The sequence below is a fragment of the Typopeltis vanoorti genome, chromosome 10, assembly GCF_054136105.1.
Source record: "Typopeltis vanoorti isolate ZY-2024b chromosome 10, IOZ_Tvanoo_1.0, whole genome shotgun sequence".
NCBI classification, from domain to species: domain Eukaryota; kingdom Metazoa; phylum Arthropoda; class Arachnida; order Uropygi; family Thelyphonidae; genus Typopeltis; species Typopeltis vanoorti.
The window spans coordinates 51414884-51442046 of NC_143558.1; the positions used below are offsets into that span (position 1 = coordinate 51414884).

Below are 27163 nucleotides of genomic sequence, written 5' to 3' on the forward strand. Positions count from 1 at the left end.
GCAAATAATTGACTACTATGTTCCAACTACCAAGGATTCTTCAACAGACTGCAGGGTTCCAATCACTTATATTTCTGGTATCTCTGAACATATTGGTAGAATTTTTAAGAAGTATCACCTATGCCAACTTATTTTCCTATCAGCAAAATTTCTCATCTGTTACCATCTATAAAAGACAAACTGTTACCCCTGTCTTTAGCTGGTCTTTACAAGATTCCTTGTGAATGTAATTTGACATATTTTGGGCTGACAGGCTGTTCTGTATATAAAAAAAAGGTAATGAACATTAATATTACACTGAATACGTGAAACCCCAAATGTCTCATCTGGTATAGCATGGTATTGACACTAAATGCAGTATCTAGTGGGATGAAGCTTGTCCTCTTTATAGAAGCTGTTTTAAATATGATGGCCTTTTCAAAGAAAGTTGCAAAGCCCTTTTACATTAGCTTAAACTGAATCGGAAAAGTTCTCTCTCTCTCTCTCTCCCAAAAGTTTGGGAGATTCTCATTTTATGTAAACATCACAAAATATTTTTAATGTTATTTATTAATATTAATATTAATTTCTAGCTCCTAGCCAACATTTTTAATTGGTAAACTGATTGTAGTATATACCTTGTATTCCTGTTTTTTGATTTGCATGTTTGTTTCTACACACTGATGATGTACTGTTATTTACAGTATAAAATCTTCATACTTTTATTAAAGTTTATCATTATTATTATTATTAATAACAAACCTTCATGGTGTCAAAAGACTTATTGTGTGAGACAAATAATGTTACACAAAAAGCCCATCAAACCGTGCTTTAAAATCATTCAATGTATCTGCATTTATCACAATGGCAGGCAAGGCATTCCACTGTTCAACCATTCTTCATGCAAAGAACCTACTGCTTATGCCCCTGCTAACACCCTCATCCCCTTGTTCCCCTTGTTCTGTCCTCTTCATCCATTCTACAAAAAATTTCTTCCACATTAACCTGGTAACCCTTTACCAACTTAAGCGTCTCAGTCATATTCCCTCCCTTCTTCCTGTTCAAGACTTTACAAACTGCATTCCCTAAATCTGTTCTCATATCTCACATTCCAAAGACCAGTTATGACCTTAGTAGTCTTCTCTGGCTCCTTTCCAACATATCCTCATCACCATGAAAACCAGGGGACAAAATCTGTGCAGAATAATCCATACAAGTCCTGATCAAGTCCGTATACAATGGAACCAGAACATTTTTATATCTGCACAATAATGTTCTCCACATCATTGCCATAATTTGATGCGATGACTTCGCAACTTGTGCAATGGGAACTTTGAATTTCAGATCCTTGTCCACCACCATTCCAAGGTCTCTTGCTTCCTCATCTTCCTCTAAAATTTCCCTGCCCAGTGTTGCAGCCCATTATTGCCTACCAAATTTCACCTTACATTTGGCAACATTGAATTGACAGTTCCATACTGTTTCCTACTCAAAAAAAAAAAAAAAAATCTAGTCAAATCCTCCTGTAAGGCCACAACATCAGTTTGCTCCTCATCATGCTCCTCAGTTTTGCATAATCTGAAATAGTTGTATATCACCAGTTAAACCTACTCCTGTATTATTAATATACAGATTAAATAACAATGGTCCTATAACTGACCTTTTTGGCACACCACTAGTGACTTTCCTCTTTTGAAATTTTGCCCTTGCATACAGAACTTGCACAAGAACTTTATTACATTGGTTCTTGTGTAATTCTGTTGTTTAATATTGTTTACAAAATCTTACTATCACCGAGGAAAGGCAAACTGGTTTATACTGTGATGCTTTCATTTTGGCATCACATTTATGCCATCACTAATTTGTACTCTCTTTTCACTCCTTGTAATGCAATTCTTAGATGATGCCTCCCAATAATTTTATTACACAATCAGGTCAATAGTGCTGACATTTCTTTAGCATGTAGCCTTAAATACATGGTAATTTATCCAGCCTTGTTGCATGATATTTCACATATTCCATCTACATTGGGTAATGAAGGAATAAAGAAGGGATACATGATGGAACTACAAACCTTGTGATTATGAAAAGCTTAGGAGACACACATAGACTATTGTGTGCACATTTGGTCACCTAGTTTTCAGGGTGCTAAGGATATACTGGAGAGGATCCAGAGATTGTTTACTAAGTTATTATCAGGTCTATAGAATGTCAGATATGAGGAGAGAGAGAGAGAGAGAGAGAGAGATTGAAGGATTGCAACTCACAGAGCCTTGTGAAAAGAAGAACAGGGGATATGATTATGACATATCAGTTGATGAAGGATCTTTATCAGATTAATGTGGAAGAGATTATTCATACATTAGAGGGAGGCATGGTCAGAACTATAGGCCATTTCTGGAAGCTGTAGAAGGAGGGTGCGAGCAGAGGAGTGAGAAGAAGGCTCTTTTCATGGAGAATTCTGGTGACTGCAGAAACTGTGAATGGGTTTAAGGCACAATTATTTTTTTATTATTGTATAATAATAATAATCTGTTTCTAAACTTTTTCCCTTTCTCTAGACATAACACTTGTTTTGTTATAACAAAATATCCTGATAACATCATAAGCAGTTCTATTATATCATCTCTTTAGTCACCTAGCCTCCTTTTTCATCTGAGATGTTGATTTTCTGTAATCATTTCTCCTCCTACTGGGCACATCAATAAAAAAAAATTCCATAGGATCTTCTCATATTCTAATTTCTCCTCTGTTAATATACTGATCACTTTTCTAGCATGAATATTATATTTCTCATGCACTTGCTCTCCAATTCTCTCTCTCTCTCTCTCTCTCTTTATTCCTTTTCCATAATATGTTCTTCCTCTACAATTCCTGTTTTGCATTCTAGGTGTGATTGGTATGATTACATTCTAGGTGTGATTCAGTCATTTTGCATTCTAGGTATGATTGGTCACTGCTATTATGCAATAGTTCTTAATTAGCTCCAACATGCTATTGATCTGATATTTTTCACTTTACTAATTCTTTACTAATAATCTCTAGTACTTTTTGGACAGAATAAATCTATTAAAGTCACAAATTCTACCTCATTCCTAATACTTCAGCATTTGTACTGTATATGGAAAAGAAGTACTTTGCTAATATTCCTGTTAACACTAATACTGCTATCCTCAATTTTTCAGTCTTTTCTTTAACATCCATACCTTATCATCTTGACTTCCCTGCATGAAGCTGTTCCCACATCCTCCTTGCTGGATCTTGCTTCTCCTATTTAACACATTTAGTTTCACCTATTCAAATGTAATCAATCTCTTGCATACAACCTCCTTCTCCCATCAGTTCACTCGAGATATCTCCATATTCTGAACTTCTTTGTCATTTATTAATACTACTCATTTCCTCAACTTTCAAATTCTGTACTCTGTTGGCACACATTATCCTCATCCTCCTCTAGCTCTGAACATCACACTGCACCATTTCTGATATGATTTAAAATCTTTTCTACTTGACTGATATGTTTCCTCAGGTCATTCATACTACTGTCTCCATTATCTCATCCGTATTTTTCCTTGTCTTCATTGCTAAAGTTATATCCTCTCATTTCCTCAGGTATGCACCTTGACATTCTGCTCTACAGACCTTGAATCACAGAATCTTCATGCATTATGCACTTCACAATTTATCCTTCCAACCCATTACTAACTTCATTCATTTCTTCTGCACTGGCATCCTTCTTTTATTTTTCCTGCAATGGCATCTCTTATTCTTTCTTCTTCTAAATTTACCTGTTTTTCTCTCATTTCCATTCCTTTTCTTGCTATCCTATTCTCTTTCACTCCTTCACCATTTACTGGATACTTTGAGTTGTATTAGAGTAAGTGCACTTGTTGATAGCATTACATATATTATACTAATTGCATTTATTTTAAGTTCATTAATTACATTTATTTACATACTAATTACATTTATTTTAAGCTCATTTTCCCCTATATTTGTCCTTGATATATTTTATACAGATAAAACTTGTGAATATCAATGCCACTGATGTTGTAGATGGAAAACCAACAATTGTATTAGGATTGGTATGGACCATCATCCTGCACTTTCAGGTAATCACTATTTAAAGTGCTTTATTTTATTTTATTGATATCATTAATACAACTTATAAGATGAATGAAAATGAAGTACTTTTAACCTTTGCACCAGCTTAAGTGGATTAAAAACATGAAACAATTTTTCAAGTATAAAAACATTCTGTCTTTTATTTTTGTAATTACTCCACTCTATCATTAATCTTTTACTTTTAGAGACATTAATGGATTAACTATAATGGAGTTGCAACCTTTGAAACCACTTGGCTTGAACTAAATGGTTATACTTGGAATTTCCTATATCAGATATTATTTTTTAATATTTTAGCAGTTTATGTTTCATTTCTTTTGTTTGTTTGTAACAGATATAAAAATGAATTTCCCATGTGTAAAAATCACATAAATAGATTATATCATATTTCAAAATATGCTGGAAATCAATCTTAGCAATAAGTTTATATTTATTACAGGAAATCAAAAACAAATTAGTTTACTGAAAATATCACAAGTGTTATTTTTGTGCTATTTTCAAATGCTTGCATTGGAAATAATTTTGTTAAGTATTTCTTTGATGTTTGAAATAAGGTTTATTGCAGTAAATATGATTTTAACAATCCATTTATTTTCTTTCCTTTTAAAATTTTAAATCTGTCTATGTGGTTGTCATAATGTTAAAGATTTAGATATATCATTTTCCATTATTATTATTGTTGTTATTATTATTGCCTGAAACCTCCAAGCAGTCCAAGAACTCATTGAGAGAAGGGCATAAACATAATTTTATGAATAGCAAATGATGTTAAATTTTATTACTTACTTTCTGATTTTCATACTGTTTTCAGTTAATATCACCTATTTATATACAGTAATATTTCAGAAGAATCTCAGCTTTTCATGTTTAATCTTAAAAATGCAACTTAAAAGCTGTTTATAAATATATGGTAAAAATATGTCAAGCATATCCTGTACAGATTTATTCAAAACTTATGCTCATTTTTAGGCATATCAGTTATATTCCCTGCTTCTTCAATAGAAACTGAATTATGAATTACTACTTTTTTATCTAATTTCCTACTCAGAAATATCACTGACTTGAAATTTTTCATGAGGCATATTACTTTATTTTACCATTTCAAGAAAAGAAATAAAATAAAATAAAAAGATATCCTGATGTCTGTTTAGGCACATGCTCTAAAACTGAACTATTTCTTTACAATTTTATTATTATTATTATTGCACTCTCCATGGAGTTGGCAGACTCATTGTGTGAGGTTCATTCAATTGACAGCGTACCAAATCTTAAATCTTTAACACTTCTTGCATTAACAACGCATTCTGGTAATGCATTCAATTCATTGACATTTCTTCATGTAAAAAATCTACTCCTCACATCCCTCTTCACCACACTCTATTCTGGCCATTGTTCCAGACCATTATTCCGTTGATTTCCTTCTTTTCCCTTGTATACATGACATCAGTTGCTTATTAGATAGCAGAGTATTCTAATTTTTGCAAATAGTTTTTTCCTGTTATATTTTCCATATAGTCATACTTGTTACGTCACCTTCATTTCCAGAGGGGTACCATAATTTGAAAATGTCTGCAAATCAAAGAACTGTGTTTAAATTTAAAGACAGTGCAGTTATGACTGGGAGAAAAAAAAAACAAAAAAAACTTGTTGGTATGAAAACTGATTTATTGAATGAAGTTCATGTGCTGCAATATCATCTGTTGTTGGTTGGGCTTAGCACTGTATCATATCTCTATAACAGACATAATCCCTTAGAATGTTAGCATTTACTTTCAGACTTCTTTCAAAATCTGGAATGTTTTCCCAAAAGACTCATGCTAGCTTTAAAATGACGGAAAGCTTCAGAGAGAATTTTGGAAGTTAGGGGCAATATACTTTCATCATTAAGTTTAATCATTGTAATCTTTGAATCTAATGTAATAGTCTTATGATTTTTTTTTTTCACTTTCGATCACAATAAAACTAGTAGAATAAAAATTAAAAAACAGTTTAATATTCACGCACTCTCTCAGAGCTCAACACAACCATACAAAGATGTGTGACAAGAGCCATGTCTGATGACACACTGACAATAGCAAGATGGCTATTCCTTTTGTGTGTGTGGTAGCATCATGGCACTAAAGAGCTGTTACTCTGAAAGAAGTGACATCTCTTCAGGATGAAAATTCAAAAATGTATACGTGTGAAGTACTGTGAAGTTGCCTTGAAGTATGCCTGTTACTGTTACCCTCCCCCTTTATAAAGCCCCTAATGCTGCCACCACTGCTGTTACTGATTATTACCATTTTTGAAATAAGCTATGTCTTATATATACTAGCTAATGATATTTTCTGCCCTAGCAAATGCAAGGCAGAAAACTGAGATACTCACTTCTTTTGAGAAGAAGAGCATATCCCAGAACATTAACGTAAAGAACATAAAGAACATAAAGAACATTATCTACATTAGTTCAGTATATTTCAGAAATGTCTTGTTTTGTTTTAATCATTTTGATTGATTCTAAACAAAAATGCTAATATTTATTTGTGTGAAAATTAATTCTGCTTAATCATACCCAAGCTCACATAATTATATATATATACACTGGTGTCCAAACACTAAGGATGAACTACATTTTTACCTGTATGTGAAAAAATTTTCATTACAGCCAGATGTAAACATAAATTTATTGTCAGCATACTAATAAATTATATTTCACTAAAAATGTGTTATAAATTTTGTACAAATTAAATTGTACATTTTTGGCAAAAGTTACAAATTTCCTAAGGATGCAGTTAAGGAATTAATGCACAGTGCTTACAGAACACTATGTAGAGAGACATAGCAGTATATAATATGTCCACCCTGAACTGTGATGCAGCTCTCACAATGTCATATCATGCTTAGCACCAAGTGATTCAGGAGTTCTTGAGGCAAACTGGCTCACTCTTCCTTCAGAGCGAGAATAAGGCCTTGTTTGTTTCCTGGTTGAGAATTTCTAGCAGCAATGCATCTCCTTATTGCATCCCAAATGTGTTCTGAGGGGGTGTGCTGGCCACTTGATTTGATTAATTGCCTTGCAAAAATGAAAGGCTTAAAATAAAAATATATTACATATATTTAGTATATTTTAATATCTCTATTTAAAATTTAAAATTACAGTGTTAGTGGTACTCTTGCTGCCACTAACACTGGCTTTAAGACACAGCTATGAATGCAAGTTAATGCAGTGTTCTGAGTGATGAGGATTATCACATATCCTAATGGAGATAACCGATGGTCTTTGCTTTTTATCCAAGTTATTTGAAATCTGTATTCACTTCACATTCATATTTTGGTGCACATGAATATATTAGCCAATAGATAGTATTTGCTAACAACTTTTCACAATTAGAAATGTTCCCTGTCATTTTAGGTGTGTGTCACAATATATATTTCATATGAGCGTGGTCTGAAAATTTCTCGGTCTTCACCATAGATGGCAACACTATCAGCAAGATTTTTTTTTTCCAAGTTGGTACATCTGTCATAAGCATCCGTATGAAATTGCAAGTCATTCTATCAAGTAGTTTGTTTTATACAGCTGTCTGAAGCAAAAGTGTTGTTTGTATCCCTTGAAATGGATAAAATTGAGTATCATGTGGTTATAAATTTCTTTGTAAAAGAAGGTTTAACACCAAAAGAAATTCATTCGAAGTTCATAAGAGTTTATGAACACTCTTCTCCTTCGTTTACGACAATTAAGAAATTGGCACGATATGGTATTGGATGACCTGCGAGTCAAAGTGCGTGAAATTGCTTTTAACCAGACTACACGAAAAAATTTGTGAGAAAAGACCCATTTTACAGAAGAAAAAATCATCTTTCATCAAGACAATGCACCTGCCCACAAAGCTTTTTAGGCAACGGGAAAAGTAAGGGATCTGCGCTATGAATTGTTGGAATATCCACCCTATTCCAGATTTGGCTCCCTCTGACTTCTATCTCTTCCCAAAACTAAAACTCTTCCTTGCTGGTCAACATTTTTCTTTGAATCAAGAAATGATTGCATCTGTAGAGAGGTATTTTGCTGATCTTACTGAGAACCATTACAGGGAAGGGATAATGGTGCTGGAGCATCGCTGCAATACATGTATTAGTCTTAAGGGAGATTATGTTGAAAAATAAAAATAATTTTGAAATTATAAATTAGTTTTTTCATTGTTAGGCTGAGTACTTTTCAGACCATCCTCGTAATTTTGCTTTGTACATTCATCAATATTGTGTTCACAACAGCACTATTTTGCTGAGTATATTATGATGTAATTTTAAAATATGAACCTTAGTAAAATTTAATTAAATTTGATTTTCATTTATATTGTGCCATTTGGAGCTATCTGAGAATTTTATTCACATTTGATGATTATTTTAATATGCAATTTGTATATTTGTGTGCCTTTTCAATGGTGTATTTTCAAGCTATTTTGTGTGATAAATACTGAATGCTTGATGTTTGTTTGACGATACAATACTGAGTGCTTGATATTTGTTTGATGATAAAATGCTGAATGCTTTTCTGTGGGATTATACAGAGTGTCCCATAAGTCATGAAGGAGTTAAAAAATTTAATAACTTTTTTATTTATTAATTATTTTTATTCTTTTTTTATATAATAATGAAATTTAGAATCTGGAGAATTTTTTTTTATTAGTTATGAAAAACCACATCATGTAGCCTTCCATTTTTGGTTTCACAATGATGGGCCTTTTCTTCAGCATGTTCCATGACAACTGTTAATGTTTCAGTCTTCAGTGCCATAATTTCTGCACAAATATTCTCCTTCAGCTGTTGAATTGTCTGGGGCTTGTTCACATTCACCTTTTCCTTCAGGTAACCTCATAGGAAGAAGTCAGAAGTTGTCAATCTGGAGAATATAATGGCCAATTTATTGCAGATTTTTGCAAAATTATTTGCTTGTCAAAAATGTGCCTTAGGAGTTCCATTGTGGCTCTAGCAGTGTGGACAGTGAAAACTCTCCAAAATAAAATTTTAAAAATCTCCAGGTTCTGAATTATCACAAAAAAAAGAATAATTAATAAATAAAAATGTTATTAAATGTTTAAACCCCTTTGTGACTTATGGGCCTGTACATGTTTGTTTATGTTCAGTCTTTGTTAATTTACGCATGATTTGTCAGAATTTGTTTCTTCTTAAGTAAAATAATTAAAAATACAATTTAAAACTCTGTAGATAGAAGAAAAGACTCGTCTTTTGTCTGAACAAATGGGATATATTCAAAGTAGCAGCAGCAGTAGTATTGACAGTCTCGGAGTTACTATAAGCCCGGTACCCAGTCCAGATGTATCTCGTAGGTTAGCTACAGCAGCTAATGTTACAGCAAAACCAAGTGTAATTGAAAGATGGAGAGGTGGTGCAAGAAAAGCTCTTCTTCAATGGGTTAAAAACAGCATAAGTCAGTAAGTTGTTTTTAATTTTGCATTTAATGTTGTTTTAAAATTTATTTTATTTTAAAATCATCATCATCATCAAATTCCTGATATGTACTCACAAGGGGGTGAGTAGGATACTACTACACAAAAATTTACATTATTATACTACTTCCTATTGACGGCCTCCAAATTATCTATTATATCTCAGGAGTCCATATGTAGGAAGATCATCTTAGTGCATCAGTCTAGATTCGTGGTCTTTCTCTGGATCTTTTTATTGGCATTCTGGCATTGCCAGGATGGCAGTAAAAAGTTGTTTCTAAATAGCTGAAATATTTCACTTGTTGTATTTCTCCATTCAGCTGATATTTTGATGTTTCTGCCTATTTTCATCATCTTTGTCTTTTTATTGCTGATTTTTATAGCAAGTTTATTACAGCAGTTATTCAGTTTAGGGAAGTAAGTTCAGTTAAGGAATCCTGCATATTTGTTCTGGAATATCATCTGCTTAAAGTGATGAGCTGAGATTATCATCACTAATTTTGATACCAGGTGTAATGCCATTTCTCTTCATAATATGATCCATATAGATGGTGAATAATATTGGAGAGAATGTGCATTTTTCTCTCATATCTGATTTTATATTGTTCAGCCTCATTATTTCCTTCATTTCTAACTGCTGGATTACAACTCAAATATCGAGAATGTATTTCTTAATATAATCTTCTGTTTTGACCAGATAATTATAGCATAATTATAGTGTACACCTTTTCCATATCTACAAAACTTAAATACAGTGCTTGTGATTTTGTGAATTTTTTTCATGTAGCTCCTGTATGAGAAAATTAACCAAAGTTTTTATGGTAATTGAACTGCCTCTGTGTTCAGGAACAAAGAAACTTGCAATATGTTCAATACCAGCAACATCCTTAAAATTCTTAAAAGTTCATAAACTATTAATTCTGAAGTTAAAAAAATCTACAGTCAGTTCGATTGTTATTTTCTTGACCATTGATTGATTCTAGTCATGTCTAATTTCACACATTGGTAACTTTTTTCTCAAATTTTCTCAATTTAACTAAAAATTAGAAAAGCTTTTTATATGATTGCTTTCTTCAAAAAATATACCTTTGTATGTCTTTTCTAATACTCCTTTACTATATATAAAATTTTTTAAATTAGAATTTAATTTTAGCCTTAGGTTTGAAATCAAGGACAGCTTTTTTACTATGAAAGCTTTGCTATTTTTTTTTAAATTCTCAGATACACAGCATTATTATATTTCCTTGGTTTCTCAACTATTGTCTTAAAATCTGATTGTTCAAATCCCTTTGTCCTAAACCCAGCTTGTTCTTCTCCATGTTCCCCTTCCACAGTTTTTAGGCTTTTCTCAAGTATGCTTGCATAAATGCCAACAATATCAAGTTCTTAAACGTGTAGAAAGACTTATGTGTTCGTTGTACATGATGTTTATTTTTTGACGGTATATATTAGAACACAGAATAATAAGTAAATAATTATTTATTGACTTATTTCTGATATTTCACTGGTGTTATAACCAGCATCTTCAGAGCACAAAAACACAGTTTGTCACAATACGCAAGACTATAACAACATGGTGTAATCAATGGACTAGTTAAACAAAATTGTAGCAGCAACACAAAGACCAAAGTCCTAATTAGGCACCCTCTATCTGGAAAAAAAAAAAAAGGTGCAGCTACACACAGAAAACTCACACATACAGGGAGATATTTATACAAACTGAACTGGCTCACTTATGCCACACCTTCTTGGCCAATGGCTATAATCCCCATAAGATAAACAAAATACTAAACGCTCCTAAGAAATCACTCCCGCTATCCACCACGGAGAACTACAACAAAACAGTCACCATCCCACACATTAAAGGCACATCCGAAAAGATTTCTAGAATTCTTAATAAACAGAACTATGCACCGTATTCAGACTCTTATCCGTTCACCCAAGGACAGCATTCCTCCTTTATCACATCCAGGAGTCTACGAAGTACCCTGCTCGTGTAATCAAGCCTACTATGGTGAAACAGGAAGAATTGTGAACATCCGCATCAATGAACATAAAAGATATATCCGGCATTATCACTATGGCAAGTCGAGCCTAACAGACCATGCTTTGGATATCCCTGCACACAGGATCAACTGGAAAAACAAAAGTACTGCACAGAAGCTCTTACAAGTTGGAGAGATTGTTTGTAGAGGCAACAGAAGCCTTGAAACACACTCCAAATCTCAACAGATATGGCTGTATAAATTTGGCCAAAATAGACAGTCAGCTTAAGAAAAAGCTAGTACTGACTTTTTTTTTTTTTTTTTTTTTTTTTTTTCCAAATAGAGGGCACCCAATTAGGACTTTAGTCTTTGTGTTGCTGCTACAATTTTGTTTAACTAGCCCGTTGATTACACCACGTTGTTATAGTCTTGCGTATTGTGACAAACTGTTTGTGCTCTGAAGATGATGGTTATAACACCAGCGAAATATCAGCAATAAGTCAATAAATAATTATTTATTTATTATTCTGTGTTCTAATATATACTGTCAAAAAATAAACAACAATATCAAGTTCTGGATAGATTCAAAACTTGATAGGAAAATTCCTCTATTCTCACATTCAGTTTTAATAATCATTTTATAGATGGTCATTATGAGATCGGTATCGCATTCATATGGAATTCAACTTCTGACAAGTCTTCTGAGTTATGCAGCTCATCTTTTATACTTCTGTCTTTGACCATGTTTATTCACAGCGAATGGACAAGAGTTATGAGTACTAAAGCAGTCATGCTCTCTCTTTCTTGTGTTCAAAAGCAGTTGTGCTCTCTCTTTAGAGAATTCAAATGTTCTCTCTCTTTCTTGTTATTAAAGGTTATTAAAGAGAGTAAAGAAGATCCTTTGGTAAGAATGAAGGGTTCACTATGTTTGCTTTTCAGGAAGGAGGATGGACATGATAACCAAAGCTTTGGATACGAAGGGTAAGTCACATTGTGGTAGTCAATAGATATCGTGAGGTTATTAAAGAGGCAAGGATCACTTTAGTGGGAAAAGGTAAGCATGTAGCCCAGGTATGACAGTGATGAATTGACAGCTGTGTAAGGAGAAAGTAGTGCAGTATTTGAATATGCAGAATGAACTGAGAGTCAGATAGAACTATATAAGAGAGATGGACTGTATTTGAATGGATTTGGTGTGATTCGACTAGAGAGGCTGTTGCTGAAAGAGTAATGACAAAGATATTCAGAAGAACTGAGGAGTTAAGAGAATAGGATAGAAGAGCCAGAAGAAGTTTGCAAATGGAGAAATAAGTAATGTAAGAAAGCAGAATGGGAATGCAAGACAGAGAGTGAAATATAAGAGAGATGGAATGGATAGGAGGTAGCACAAGGAAGGGAAGGATGCTGGAAGCAGTAGCGAGTTAGCTTTGACTTTAAGTGCTCTCATTTCCTATCTCATTGTTACTAAAATATAATTGCTAAAATATACTTATTTGTCTTTTACTGATATGTAAGCTGAAGACATAGATAAATATTAAAAGGATTACTTATGTAAAGAAATCACTTTATATATATCAAGATCAATTACATAGTGGCGTGGTGTTACAGACCTAGTAGTCGGTTGCTAGTGATGAAGAAATGCATCACCAAATAGAAAAGATGGGCATGAAAAGAGTAATCAAAAAGGAAGACTTTAATTATCCAAATATTGATTGGGTAGTAGTAAAATCTCATGAGAAGAGTGGAAATGAATTTATTGAGCAGTTGCGAGATAACATCCTTAAGCAGCATGTGACAGAAGGAACTCGAGGTCAAAGAGTGTTAGATTTGATTATGGTGTCAGAAGGTGTTTCAGTTAAAGACATAACTATTCTGCCTCCAGTTGGTGACAGTGATCATGTAGTACTCACTTGGGAAGTGACTAAGTTTATGAATGTTCCAGTCAGAAAAGGGTTACATGCTAAACTACAAAGCAGGAAATTATAGCCAACTGAGGAGTATACTGAGTTCAGTGGAATGGTATCAGTTGTTGTTTGGGAAGAATATTGACAGTGCATGGGAAGCATTTAAAAAATACTTAAATGATGCAATATCAGAATGTGTCCCGAGAGTTTGAAGAATAAATAGGGTAGGAGTCAAATGGATGTGTAATCTTATTAAACAAGTGATTTGTAAAAAATGGATGATATGGAAGGAATATCGTGTGCATAAGGATGATGTTTGTTATGAAAATTATAAGCATCAGGTTAGAAGAGTCACAACTGTTATATGGAAAGATAAGACTGAGTAAGAAAAGTAACTGGCTCTGTAAGTTAAAGACAATCCACAAAAATTCTCTTGATATCCTGCAAGTAAAAGAAAGAATGAATATGAAGGAATAACTCTTCTGAATGCAGATGGTGTTAGGGTGACATATGTAGAAGGGGTTGTTCAACTAATGAGTGCCCATTTTGCTAAAAGCTATCAACCTGGCATATGCACAATTGAGCCTACTGCAACCTCTTCACTAGATAAAGAAACTCAGGTGTATGAAGAGGCAGTATTAGAGCTGTTACACAAACTGAATAAGAATTCAGCAATAGGTACTGATGGGATATCAGCATGGATGCTAAAAGAGTGTTCAGCTGAACTGGCTATTCCTTTGACCAGGCTATATAATTTGAGCCTCAGAACAGGGAAGATTCCATAGGAGTGGAAGGAATATATGGTAATCCCATTGTACTAGGGTGGTTCAAAGACCACTCTATCAACCAATCAGTATCTCAGTAATGGTGGTGCTGAAGATTTTAGAAAAATTGGCTAGTGCTCACATTCAGAAATGGGTTGACAGTTAATCCCTATTTTGCAATGAACAACATGGTTTACTAAGGGAATGCCATGTTTTAGCAACTTGTTCACATTCTATAATAATGTTAACATCATTATAAAATTATTGAAGTAGAGAAGTGGATGATATGGAATATACCATGATACTTTTATATTTTCCTAAGGTTTTTGACAGTAATATAATAAATTTAGTTTAATCCTTTATCCAAGTGTAAGCAAACAAAGTTTGTGCCTGAAAATATCTTCAGGACTGAGGTAAGGTGGTGCAACACCATGCAACTCTGAGCAAAGGTGGACCAAGCTCTCATCACTCACCTTACCCCCTTGTCTCAGTATCTCCCAAGGAAGATACTGAGACAAGGAGTGATGAGAGCTTGGTCCACAACTCTGCAACTCTGAGCAAAGGTGGACCAAGCTCTCATCACTCACCTTACCCCCTTGTCTCAGTATCTCCCAAGGAAGATACTGAGACAAGGAGTGATGAGAGCTTGGGCCACATTTGCTCGGAGTTGCCTGGTGTTGCACCACCTTACCTCAGTCCTGATGATATTTTCAGGCACAAACTTTGTTTGCTTACACTTTGATAAAGGATTAAACTAAATTTATTATAGTCTAACCAAGTGCAAAATAAACTTCCAACAGCTTTTGACAGTATACAGCATGGAAAACTGCTGCATAAATCGGAGAATATAGAAAAATGTAGGAAAATATTACCGTGGATAAGAGGATGGCTGACTGACAGATATCAAAAAGTAGTATACAGGGGATGTGAGTCTGCAGGATATAAGGTAACTAGTGGTGTACCACAAAAAAAAGATCAGTGCTTGTTATGCAATCTGTACATGAATGATATTGGGAAGGATTTGACAGGCAACATACAGCTTTTTGCTGACAATGCAAAGATAGGTAGGGTAATCAGGAAGATGCTGATATCCAGTACTTGCAGAATGATTTGAATAGGCTGGAATTGTGGACATGGGTATGTCAGTAAATATAAAGTTATGCACTTTGGTTAGATAAGATATCCTAAATGTCGTATTATATTGGTGGGATTATGCTAGAAGAAACTAATCAGTTCAGGGATTTATAGCAAGTTGAAGTTCAGGGGCCATGTAAGTAAGATTGCAAATACCACTCAATAGAAAATTGCAATGCTGAAACAAATTTTGACATGCAAAGATAAAGATGTCATTCTGCCTCTTTATAAGGCCTTGATAAGACCTCACTTGGACTATTGTGCACAGGTCTGGTCTCCTGGATTCCATTGTGATTCTGATATAGTGGAGAGAGTGCAAAGGGGAGTGTGAAAAATGATATCAGGATTGTGGAATACTGATTATGAAGACAGATTGAGAATTTGTAGACTGCACACACTAGCAAACGGGAGAAAGAGTGGTGATATGATTGAGACTTAAAAACTTCTGAAAGGGTCATACAGGATTTCAGTTGATCGAATTTTTATTTTATAAAGGGTGGAAAAAGAATGAGAGGGCATCTTTGGAAGCTGAGAATGAATGCCACTAAGACAGTGGCACACCCAGAGGGGGGGGGGGGGCTGGCCGCCTCCAAAGAAAAAGGAAAAAACACTAGAAAATTTTGGAAAAATCTTTCCCTAATTAAAATTCTTTTTTTTTAAAATTTATTTTGTGTCGTGTCTTCTATTTCTATACTACTTATGAATTAGTCATCATTGCAGATGCTCAGTCATAGGCCGCCGTATGCCAAATGTAGTCTATATTCTCAAATTATCTACTCAACTCGGGCCCCCTCTAAGATTAAATCCTGAGTGCGCTACTGCACTAAGAAGTGAGTGGGGGCTAGATTTTTTTCTCATAGGGTGGTGCATGATTGGAATGGATTGCCATTGGATGTTGTGTGTGCAAACAGTGTGAATGGATTCAAGAATAAGTGTGATAGCTGATGTATGTATTATGTGATCTCCCTCAATAAGCTCCTGACTCCCTGGAGGTCTGTCTTAATAATAATAGTAATAATAATATATTATTTTTTCTCAACTGTTCATCTGTATCCTCTGAAATTAGTGTAACAATGTAATAGTAACACAAATGTTAAGGTGTTAGAGAGGATGTGAGGACTAAGATTTAGAATTACAGTGGTATCTTGCTAATCCGAACTAATAAAAACCATGCGCGTTCGGATTAGTGAATTTCCCCCCAAGAGACAACAATAAGTAGTGTTTAAGACCAAAATAATCAGATTCTAATGGTACATCAATTTAATTCTGTAAATAAATGAAGTAACTGATAGAAAAAAAAGCTACTGTACTGTAATGTAAAACTTAAAAAAACAATACAATACACAAGTTTATTTTAGTAAAAAATTTAGTTTGCATGTACCTGTATTGTTGAGGATTCTGATTTAATGAAATTGCATAGCTCAGTATATAACTTAATGTGCGTAAAAAATATTATTTTCTTGTACACAACACAAAAAAGTTTCACAAAATAACACATTAAAAAGTTTTTTATTTCTTTGTAAAAAAAATCACTGATTTTCTTTTGCTTCTTGGAAGCTAAACTTTTTTACTAATGCTTCTTCTCGGAGCTGCATTAGTAATAAAATTTTGTGGAATGGAATAGAATATCATTCTGCTTAGCCCATTCTACACATATTAAAACTGTCAACTGTCAACTGCCCACTCTACACACGTATTAAAACTTTCAACTGCTTCTTCATGTTTTAATTTTTTCTTCGAGTTCTTTATCATCTTCTAATTCATTCTGTAGCGCCATATTTATAATTTAACAAAAGTGGTGATTCATGCTGACAATACAGTATGTATGTATGTACAAATAAATGTAAACACACAATAAATCAAAATAGGCCTACAGTATAACCATACAATCGACAGTACGAAAAAATACTGTACTGTAATAATAATAAAATAAATAATAATAGTTAAAATAATAATTATTAAATAAAAATAATAGTACACAAAATAATAATATGTAATAAATAAAAGTTTTTTAAATTTTAAATGGCAGTTCGAATTACTAGAGGGGTCGGACTAAAGAGGTTCGGATTAGCGAGATACCACTGTATGTTGATAATAGCAGTATTATCTATGATGGTCAGCACAGCATGGGTTTGCTAAGGGAAGGTCATGTTTCAGCAATCTGCTTGTACTACAAGGAAATTCTGGTGGAATTAAGGAAACTGCAATGTAGACCAATATTAACTACAGTAATCCTTTTCAGTGTTGCCAATATTTGAGCAAAGCGAAACTGCCATCATCAGGGAACATTACAATATGTGCATGCAAGCATTACACTGAGTAATGAGGCTGAAGCATGGCAAATAAAGTGAGCTTCAAGTCCTAAATAATGCCTCTTGTGGGCTAAAATGGGTGCCTTGGCTGAAGTGGAGGATGAGAAGCCCTTTAGTTTTTTCCGCTGTAGTTTTTTAGTACCTGGAAATAATAATATAATAAAATATAATTAATTAATAAAAATTATAATATAATTATTGCAGATCAAAATAAATCATCTCAGCACCAACAAAGAAAAATGATACAAACAAGCCCCCTTCCAAAAAAAAAAAAAAAAAAAGGACTTCAACATCTACTTAGCAAATATTTATGGCTTAAATGCGAACAGAAATGTTGTACACCTAAAAGACATCTTTGTGTGACCTGTTATTTCTAACCTCAGCAGGTGGTCACAACAACTTTTGTTCTGCCAGAACTTTCCAAACCATCCTTCCAAATATAATATAATATCAAGTTTATTGTGTTTAGGAGCACTCCTATTTTTTGAACTTGTTGACTTAGACACTGTAATTTAGTGATTGAGACTTACAAGTATGAAATGTGCATTAAAATTCAACATTAATTCAGATAATAAATATTTTGAATAAAACATACCTTGAAGTTATACTTAAAGTAGAAAAGCAATTCTTCATACTTCTGCTATCATCATGAAACATTTTGTATATATTATGTTATACTTGAGCCTCTGTAGCTCAGTCAGTATAGACGAAGCCCTTTGGTCAGAAAGACCTGGGTTCGATTCTCACCCAAGATGTGAGGAACCTTTATCTGGTCTCTTTCGACCTAAAGGTGAGTTAATCGAAAAACCCTGAGTTTCCATGTTTTTCATTTGGAAACTCAGGTTTCTTGTTCCGCCAGATCAGGCAAATCGGCCCCATGAACACATGCATCTACAGACATAGGACACACCGGGAGGCATAGGGCTAACCACCTTATCCTCAAAGTGGTTGTAGTTTCAAATCATAATAGGTCATGCCTAATACAAACATAATGGGTCACTAGGCCTAATATGGGAAAGGAGGAGGATACTGATACTTAATTTAAGTTAACTGAGATGGTATGTAAATAAGATAAGATAAAATATCCTAGACTCACAAGGGAAATTGAATGACCATTTAAAAATGATAAATTCGATATGAAGTTATAAACACATGATAAATGATGAAGGTCTGAAAATATAAAACGTTTAAAGATTAAAAATAAATGGAGGAATTAAAATACAAGAAAAGATAAATAAATAAAATTTGTTGATACTTTAGAATTACCATATTTGCTGGCGTGTAAGATGTACTGGCCTATAAGATGTACCCTCTTTTTTGAACATTTTTTAGGAAAAAAACTTTATCACTGAATATTATAATGAATTTACAGTATTTCAATCATAAAGTAATAAGTAGTTCTACTTTCAACAAATACCTAATCTAACTAGGAAAGAGTACCCGCCTTTTAATCTTTTTCTTTGTCAAAACCCAGAAATTCATCTCCAGAGCTAAATGAAGAGACACTTGAAACTTCTTCAAAATCAGAATCTGAGTCTTCATACAACAAATTGTCCTCTGTATCATCCAGTGCATTACTAATGCCACACTTTTTAAATGATTTAACCACTGTCTCAGTTTTCACAGCATCCCACGAAGTTTTGACCCACTCACAAACTTGCGAAATGCTAGGCCTCTTCCTTCTTCCTGATGGCATAACCTCAAAATCTGAAGACTGCATGTTCTGGCTGTTCCACTTCGTAAATCTCTTAAATGGTTTATTAATACAGACATTTAAAGGTTGAAGCTAACTAGTTAGACCTCCTAGAATTACAGCTAACTGAGTTTTCAATTCCTTGAGTTTATTTTTAACATCTGTTCTGTGAGAATGAAACTAATCCCATACTAGTAGGGCAGGCTTCTTCAACAGGGCACCTAGACCAAATTTTATCTATCCATAACTTCATTCCTCATCCATCCAGCCTTTTGAGTGAACATGTACAAACACTCCTTTAAGCAGTTTTTCTTTAGGTAGCATCTTCCTTTTAAAAATCAATAGTGGCGGCAATTTTGTCCCATCAGCACATTAGGATAAAACAACCATGTAGTGAGTTTTTTCATGCCCCAAAGTTTAAACAGTAACTTTTTTTGTGCCCTTGGAATCTGTGGTTTTGTTTGAGGGCACATCAAAAGTCAGCAGAACCTTGTCCATGTTTCCTGTTTGCGCAAGTTCAAAATTTTCTCGTTTCCTTGCATTAATGATGAATCGATGAAATTCAATAATTTTTTCTTCACATTCAACTGGCATCTTTTGTGATATTTTTGTTTTAGTCTGCACATACATAGCTGGTTTCTCTTCATGAATCTCAAACACTATGATGTTGATCCAGTAAAGGTGGCGATCCCTCTGTTAGTGGCTATCGCGTTTGCTTGATGAATAATCATTTTTGTAGACACTGAAAGTCCCACTTTTCTGTGGTCTAAAATCCAAGTGTTCAGTTCTGCCTCAAGTTCTGGCCACTTTGCAGTTCCACTTCATAGGTTATGTTTACTGTGAGTTGCTTTTTTCAAATCCTCTTCCTGATTCAGTTCTTATCATTTTCTCAGTTGGGGTGGCCCAAAATGCCCCTCTGCAGCCCTGTTTCCATGTTCTTTAGCATATGCAATCACACGTAGCTTATATGCAATATTGTAGCACTACTGACGTTTTTCAGCCATAATTTGCCAAGAAATTTATAGAAAAATTAATGGCAGAAATTTATCACCGTTCACAACAACCGCGACAACATTCGCATCCACAAAATTCTACGTAACTGGAATGTTCTCCCGCATCACAAGCAAGCAAGAAAGAAATCGCATAATTTGGAACAGAGAAAATTTCCAGAAATGAAAGTAATAAAAAACTGAGTATCGGCATATAAGACGCACCCTATTTTTCAGACCTATTTTCAAAGAAAAAAAGTGTGTCTTATTCGTCGGCAAATACAGTACATTGTATAAGCTGTTTCTACATGTCATAGTCTTCAGAATCATGAAGAGTACTCTCCTGAGGGAAAGTGAAAAAGGTGGCAGAGTTCATTAAAACAGGCTACATCAAATTGCTATTAATTTATTATTGGTTGAAAATTGGGAGTAATTTTAATGTTATGGAGCTGCCAATTTTCTGAGAACATAGTGATGATGGATGTTTATAGAGTTGTGATTAGTTTATATAGTCTTAGGGATAGAGTTTTGTTCTAATGTATAGATTGCAATTTCTGTTTTTACCAGTTATGGATATTTTATTTTGACTTTTATTTTGTTTTTATTTCTATTACTATTGTTAAGGTGGTCAGGAATAGGAATATTACAATTGCAGGAAGTGTTCTTGTGCGATAGATTCACAGTTCAGTTGGTAGGGAAATCTGTAAACAACATTATGGTATTCAGATATTTCTTCATTTGTATTAATTTCGGTAGGTTTTAAGAAGGTGGCTAGTTTCTAAGTTGTAACTTTGTATATATTATGGTTATAGAGTAATTTAATTATTTTATATGAATGAAAATTTCCTTTGATATCTGGAGTGGCTATGCTAGTTCTAGCTATTAAGTTTGCATAATTGATGATGTTGTTGATATTATCAGTTTATGAAGATTTGGATTATTTTTAATTATTGTTATTTTTTTTTTTTTTTTGATTTCATTATTAACACGTTCGCTGCCACGCTCCTCAGGCATAGTTTGTTCCCGCACGCCAAGCACTTTCGCGTCTTCAAGGTCACTATGAGTAATCTCGTATCACTTCCACTTATATATTACATGTGCTGATGAGGGTCTTTATTGTGACTAGTGTAGTTTTAGTTTCTAGTCTCTAAGAACCTTCAATTTCGCCATGGCCAGTAAAAGAAAACTTACTGATATAGAAGTAGAAGCTTTTGCTAATATGAGCAATGATGAATTTCATGAAATATTTGGTTCTGATTCTGAAGATGATCCTACAGATGACTCTAGTGGTGACTCAGATGATGAAGAAACTTTTGAAGATGAAGTTAGCATCCAGCCAAATACATCAACATGTACTTATTGGGAAAATTCAGAACAAGAGCCCCCCACAATTTGATTTTGTTGAAACTGCAGGTTTTAAAATTGACATTGGAAATTTCAGTATCAAAAGGTTAGTTGAACTTTTTTGAAGATTTTCTCACAATTTTAGTAGAACAAACCAATTTATATGCTTTACAAAATATTGAGCAAAGCTGAGCGCAGATCAAAAAAAAAGTCAAAGAATTTCAAACTGGAAAGCAACAGACATACCTGAAATGAAATTATTTCTTGGACTTTTAATTCATATGGGTCCTTGTAATCTTTACCATCTGTTGAGCATTATTGAAGTACAAATCAACTTTACAATTTTTACAGTTTACAAAAGCTTTACAGTTTTTGTTGGAATGTATGAGCTTACAGCATCAGAGAATATCAGGAGGAATTGGGATTTTCATTATTTGGAAATTTTACCACCAAGAAAAAAAGAACCGCCCGACAAAGCTATGCCGTCTGTGTACACGAAACAAACGATGACACGAAACACATTATTATTGTCCTGTTTGCCAGGAAAAACTACCATTGTGCGTGGAAAATTGTTTTAAAATGTACCATTCTTAATTTGAATAAATTGTTTTTTTATTATATTGATTGTTTTTTATTTTTATTGATTTTATTAGTTTAAATTAATTTACAAATTACGTGTTATACTATGGATTAACTCGCGCTTGGCATAGGAGGTTGGCAATCGAATACGAGTATATTCGTAGTTGGCTTCTGAGGCACATATATAATATACTATATTTTAGTTGAAATTATTTCCCTTCTAACAAGCCCCCAGACGTGCTCTCCGCTTTATTCAGAATCTAAGGGTCCAAATTAAGGTAATTATACCAAGGGTTAACTCATGTTTGGCATAGGAGGTTGGTAAATCGACATACGAGTATACTTGTAATTGGCTTGTGAAGCTCATATACGAACTACGAGTATACTCGTAGTTGGCAGCAAACCTGTTAAGATATCTATTGTAAGTGGAATATGCATTAATAAATTCTAGATTCATTTCTTAATGTAGCATGGGTGGTAGGAGTTAAAGTGGAGGTAGTTTCCAATGGATATAGGTGTTTATAAAATGTTTTTGTTTCAGTATGGTTGTTGAGTCTGATTAAAGTTAAATTAAGGAAATTTATGGATTTGCTTCACTCTGATTCTATGGTAAATTTCAGTTTATTACTAAATTGAGTGAAGTTTGTAGAATGGATATACATATTGAGTCTCCAATACACAAAACATCATTCATATACCAACCATTATAAGTAATGTTGTGGACAGGGAAGGGGTTAATATATTAGACTCCAGATCTGCTAAAAATAGTTTGGATAATTGTCCACTGATATTTTGGCTCCTCGGGAGTCCAAATGTTTGGGTATAGATTTCATGATTGAGCTTAAACGGTTTTCTGAAACTATTAGTTTGATAAGGGTTAAATATCAAACTTGAGAACTGACAAAGAAATACATAACAGCATCAATGTGTGAATGTATTCCGAAGGCCAAAAGGCTAAATAAGGCAGGTGTAAAATGTATGAATGAGTCTTAAGCATGAAATCTGGAAGAAGAAAGCACTTTGGAGGCAGTGCAAGAAGAATAATGGTAATAATCAGCTACATGAAGAGTATAAAGACCCAACTAGTAAAGTGACTCAGTTAGTAAGGAAAACAAAAGTGGAGTATGAGCAGAAATTGGCAAATCAGGTGAAGAAAAACCCTACAGAGTTTTTGAGATATGTGGCAAGTAGAAGGAAGAATGATTATGGTAAGATGATGTTAATGGATGAAAATGCTAGAATAGTAACTGCTGAAGATGACATTGTTGAGGTATTTAGTGATCAATTTATATGGGTGTTTCATCCTCATCAGGGTGGAATCATGAGCAACTTAAGTGTAGAGGACATAGGAGAGGATGAGTTAATTGCGAGTGAGTAGGAGGAGGCATTTTGAGAAAATAAATAACCTTGATGTCAATAATGTTGATAGGAGTTGATGATATATCACCACACATCTTGAGGGAATGTTCCAGGGAAGTGGCAGTAACATTGGCATGCCTGTTTAATAAGAGTCTTACAACAGCACAAGTTCCAAGGGAGTGGAAGGAGGGTAAAATTGTTCCACTGCATAAAGGTGGTGATAAGGCTGCAGCTACAAATTATAGGCTAATCTATTATCTGGAGTTCTGTTGAAGGCACTAGAGAGATTGGTGAGAAGTAGGATACAGAAATGGGTTGATAACAGCAGTATTCTCTGTGGTTATCACCATGTGTTTGTTAAATGGAGATTATGTTTTACTAACTTACTTATGTACTATAACAAGGTGACAAATACCTTGGACAAGGAAGATGCATAATATAGTTGTATACTTGGATTTTGCAAAACATTTTGATAGACTGCCACACAACAAGCTGTTAATAAATTGAAACATTTATTGGGATTGGATAACAGACCTGAGTTGGATCAGTGACGGGCTGGCATATAGGTATCAGAAAGTTGTATATGGTAGTGCAGTACAAAAAAAGGAAGGTCACTAGTGGTGTGCTGCAGGGTTCAGTTTTGGGACCATTGTTGTTCAATTTATATATTAATGACATTGGAATGGATTTAACTAATGATATGCAGCTGTTTGCAGATGCTGCGAAATTGGGAAGAGCATTCAGAGTCAAGCAGATGTTATGACCTTAAAGGAGGACTTGAATACATTGCATGAATGGGCAGGTAAGTGGAACTATCAGTTCAGCATTGCAAAGTATAAGGTTTTGAAACTAGGTTTAGCAGCGATGGGATATAAAGTATACGCTTGTTGGGGAAACTTTAAAGGAGGTAGAGGGGGATGAGAGATCTGGGAGTGGTGATTGACAGAGACCTGAAATTCATGTGCCACATTGTACAGGTTGTGAGGACATCACATCAGATAATGGCAATGTTGTGGAGGACCCTGACATGCAGAAACAAACAGGTTATGATGTCATTGTATAAGGCTTTGATCAGGCCTCATATGGATTATTGTGCACAGATTTGGTCACCGGGTTTTCATGGTGATGAGGATATGTTAGAAAGGGTCCAGAGAAGATTCGCAAAGGTGGTCAGTGATCTTTGGAATGTGGAGTATGAGGACAGATTGAGAGAATGTAAATTGTAAGGCCTTCTGAATAGGAAGAGGAGGTGGGGGGGGATATGATCGAGACATATAAGCTAGTCAGGGGTTGTTAACAGGTTGACATAGAGGAGATTTTTCATAGAATGGTAGAGAGGCTAGAATAAGAGACCATCACTGGAAACTGTATAAGGAGGATGTGATAAGAGGAGTGTCAGTTCTTTGCATGGGGAGTGGTTGGTGAGTGGAATGCATTGCCTGAGTGTGTTGTGGATGTAGACACATTGAATCAGTTTGTGGATGAGCATTGTGTGTGTGATAGTGTTTACCTCCCACCATGACTCACTGACTCTGTGGAGGTCAGATAATAATAATAATAACTTAAAAGAAGCCTCTAGAAGCAGTGTATGAATATCCAGTGCCTTAGGGACATTGGCATTAGTATACACCGCTGTTGCATCTAGATATGTTAAAATGTCCTTTTGAAATAAAGTTAAGTTCGGTTATATTGTTATATTGGCATTTGGTTTCTGCATAATGTGTATTCTATAAATATTTCCATGGCAAATGTTCATCTGAAATAGCATCAATAATTCTCCCACTCAGTACTAAGTCCATTGCAACTCGTTAGTTGTCAACCAACATCCCTTCACTACACCTTGAAACGCACATAACAAGTTTCTTTTCCTCCTCCTTCATCCCCGCTACTGTTGTATTGTGGAGCAGTCTTCCCCTGATATGTTTCCCAAGGAATACAAAAAATACAATCCTTTAAATCAAATGTAAAAAAGTTTCTTCTTTCCCAATCCACTACCACATGGTTGATTAATCCAACCTCTTGTGTATAGGTTGATTAACCCAACCTCTTGTGTATAGACCCAACATAATATATATATATATATATATATATATATATTGAGTACCGTAAAAGGCATGATAACGTAGCTAAGATAATCCACTGGCATTTATGTAAAAAGTATGGGGTTTGAAGTATCTAAAGACTATTGGAAGCATAAAGTTCACCAGAAAGTGGTTGAGAATGAAAAAGCTAAAATACTCTGGGATTTCAAAATCCAGACTGACAAAAGCTTGGAATGTAATGCACCTGTTATCACAGTGGTTGAAAAAAGTGAAAACAAGGGTGTTAAGTTTACCGAAATATCAGTACCAGGAGATAGTCAGATTGACGACAAAGAAAATGAAAAAATTACAAAATATCGCGATTTGCAAATCGAAGTTGAACGAATCTGGCAAAAGAAAATGAAAGTTCATCATGAAGGTTATTTTCTTGATCATAAATTAGTAAATAATAATATTTACTAATTTATTTAACTCTGATTTAACTAATTTATTTACTCTGTACATCGGTGTACAGAAATTTAATGCAACTCTGAGTTGCATTAAAATTTAATGCAACTCAGAGAGTTACATTAAAAACTCCGGACATTTTGTGGAAAAGTTAAAAAACATCAAGATATCGGATAATGATCTTCTAGCCAGCTTAGATGTCACCTCTCTCTTTACAAACATTCCTGTAGTAGAGGTCATTGACATCTTAAGTACCTTGTTCCCACAAGATATAACCTCATCGTTTGCTCACTGCCTAAGCTGCAACTACTTTTCTTGGAAAAATAAGATCTATCAACAATTAACAGGCTTGGCAATGGGGAGCCCACTCTCACCTTCATGTGCTGACCTCTTTATGGAAGACTTAGAAAACAAAATCTTATCGCAAATTTTTCTTAAACCTAAAATTTGGTTTAGATATGTGGACGATATCTTCATCGTACGGAACAATAACAAAGATGACATATATGATTTTCTCAAAAAGATCAATGCCTTCCATCATTCTATTAAATTCACTCTGGAACTTGAAAGAGAAAAACAACTACCGTTTTTAGACATCTTAATCAAAAAACAAATTGACGGCAGTATAAATCTATCGGTGTACAGAAAACCGACCAATACAGGTCGCTACCTACATTTCAACTCCTCCCACCACATCTCACATAAACTCAGCATTGTACACATGTTAAAGAAAAGAGTGATTCGCATCACAACGGACAACAAGACCCTTCAAGATGAGTTAAAATCTATTTCCAACAATTTGTACTTGAACGGATATCCAAGAAGACTTGTCAATAAAATCCTTTTCTCTGAACCACCACAAAGAGAACAAGAAGATATTCATAACTGGTAATTAGTTTACGGAATTAACAACGCATATAAAGTATATTAATTAAAGGTAACTTTAATGAATAACTTCTATATTTCGGCAACGTCACATTGCCATCTTCAGGAACATAAAGATATGGTATGTGCACTCAGGAACTAACACAAAGCAAATGAGGATGAAAGCAAGAAA

At 34.2% G+C, this 27163-nt stretch overlaps 1 protein-coding gene across 1 annotated transcript in view; it reads left to right on the plus strand.

Moving 5' to 3' along the window:
- Positions 1-27163, plus strand: part of LOC150102413 (calmin-like) — a 291766-nt gene that overhangs the window by 230141 nt on the left and 34462 nt on the right. Inside the window, exons 6-7 of the mRNA XM_090399572.1 lie at positions 3999-4091; positions 9313-9539. Of these exons, the coding sequence (XP_090255698.1) occupies positions 3999-4091; positions 9313-9539 (320 nt within the window). The remainder of the gene's footprint in view (positions 1-3998; positions 4092-9312; positions 9540-27163) is intronic.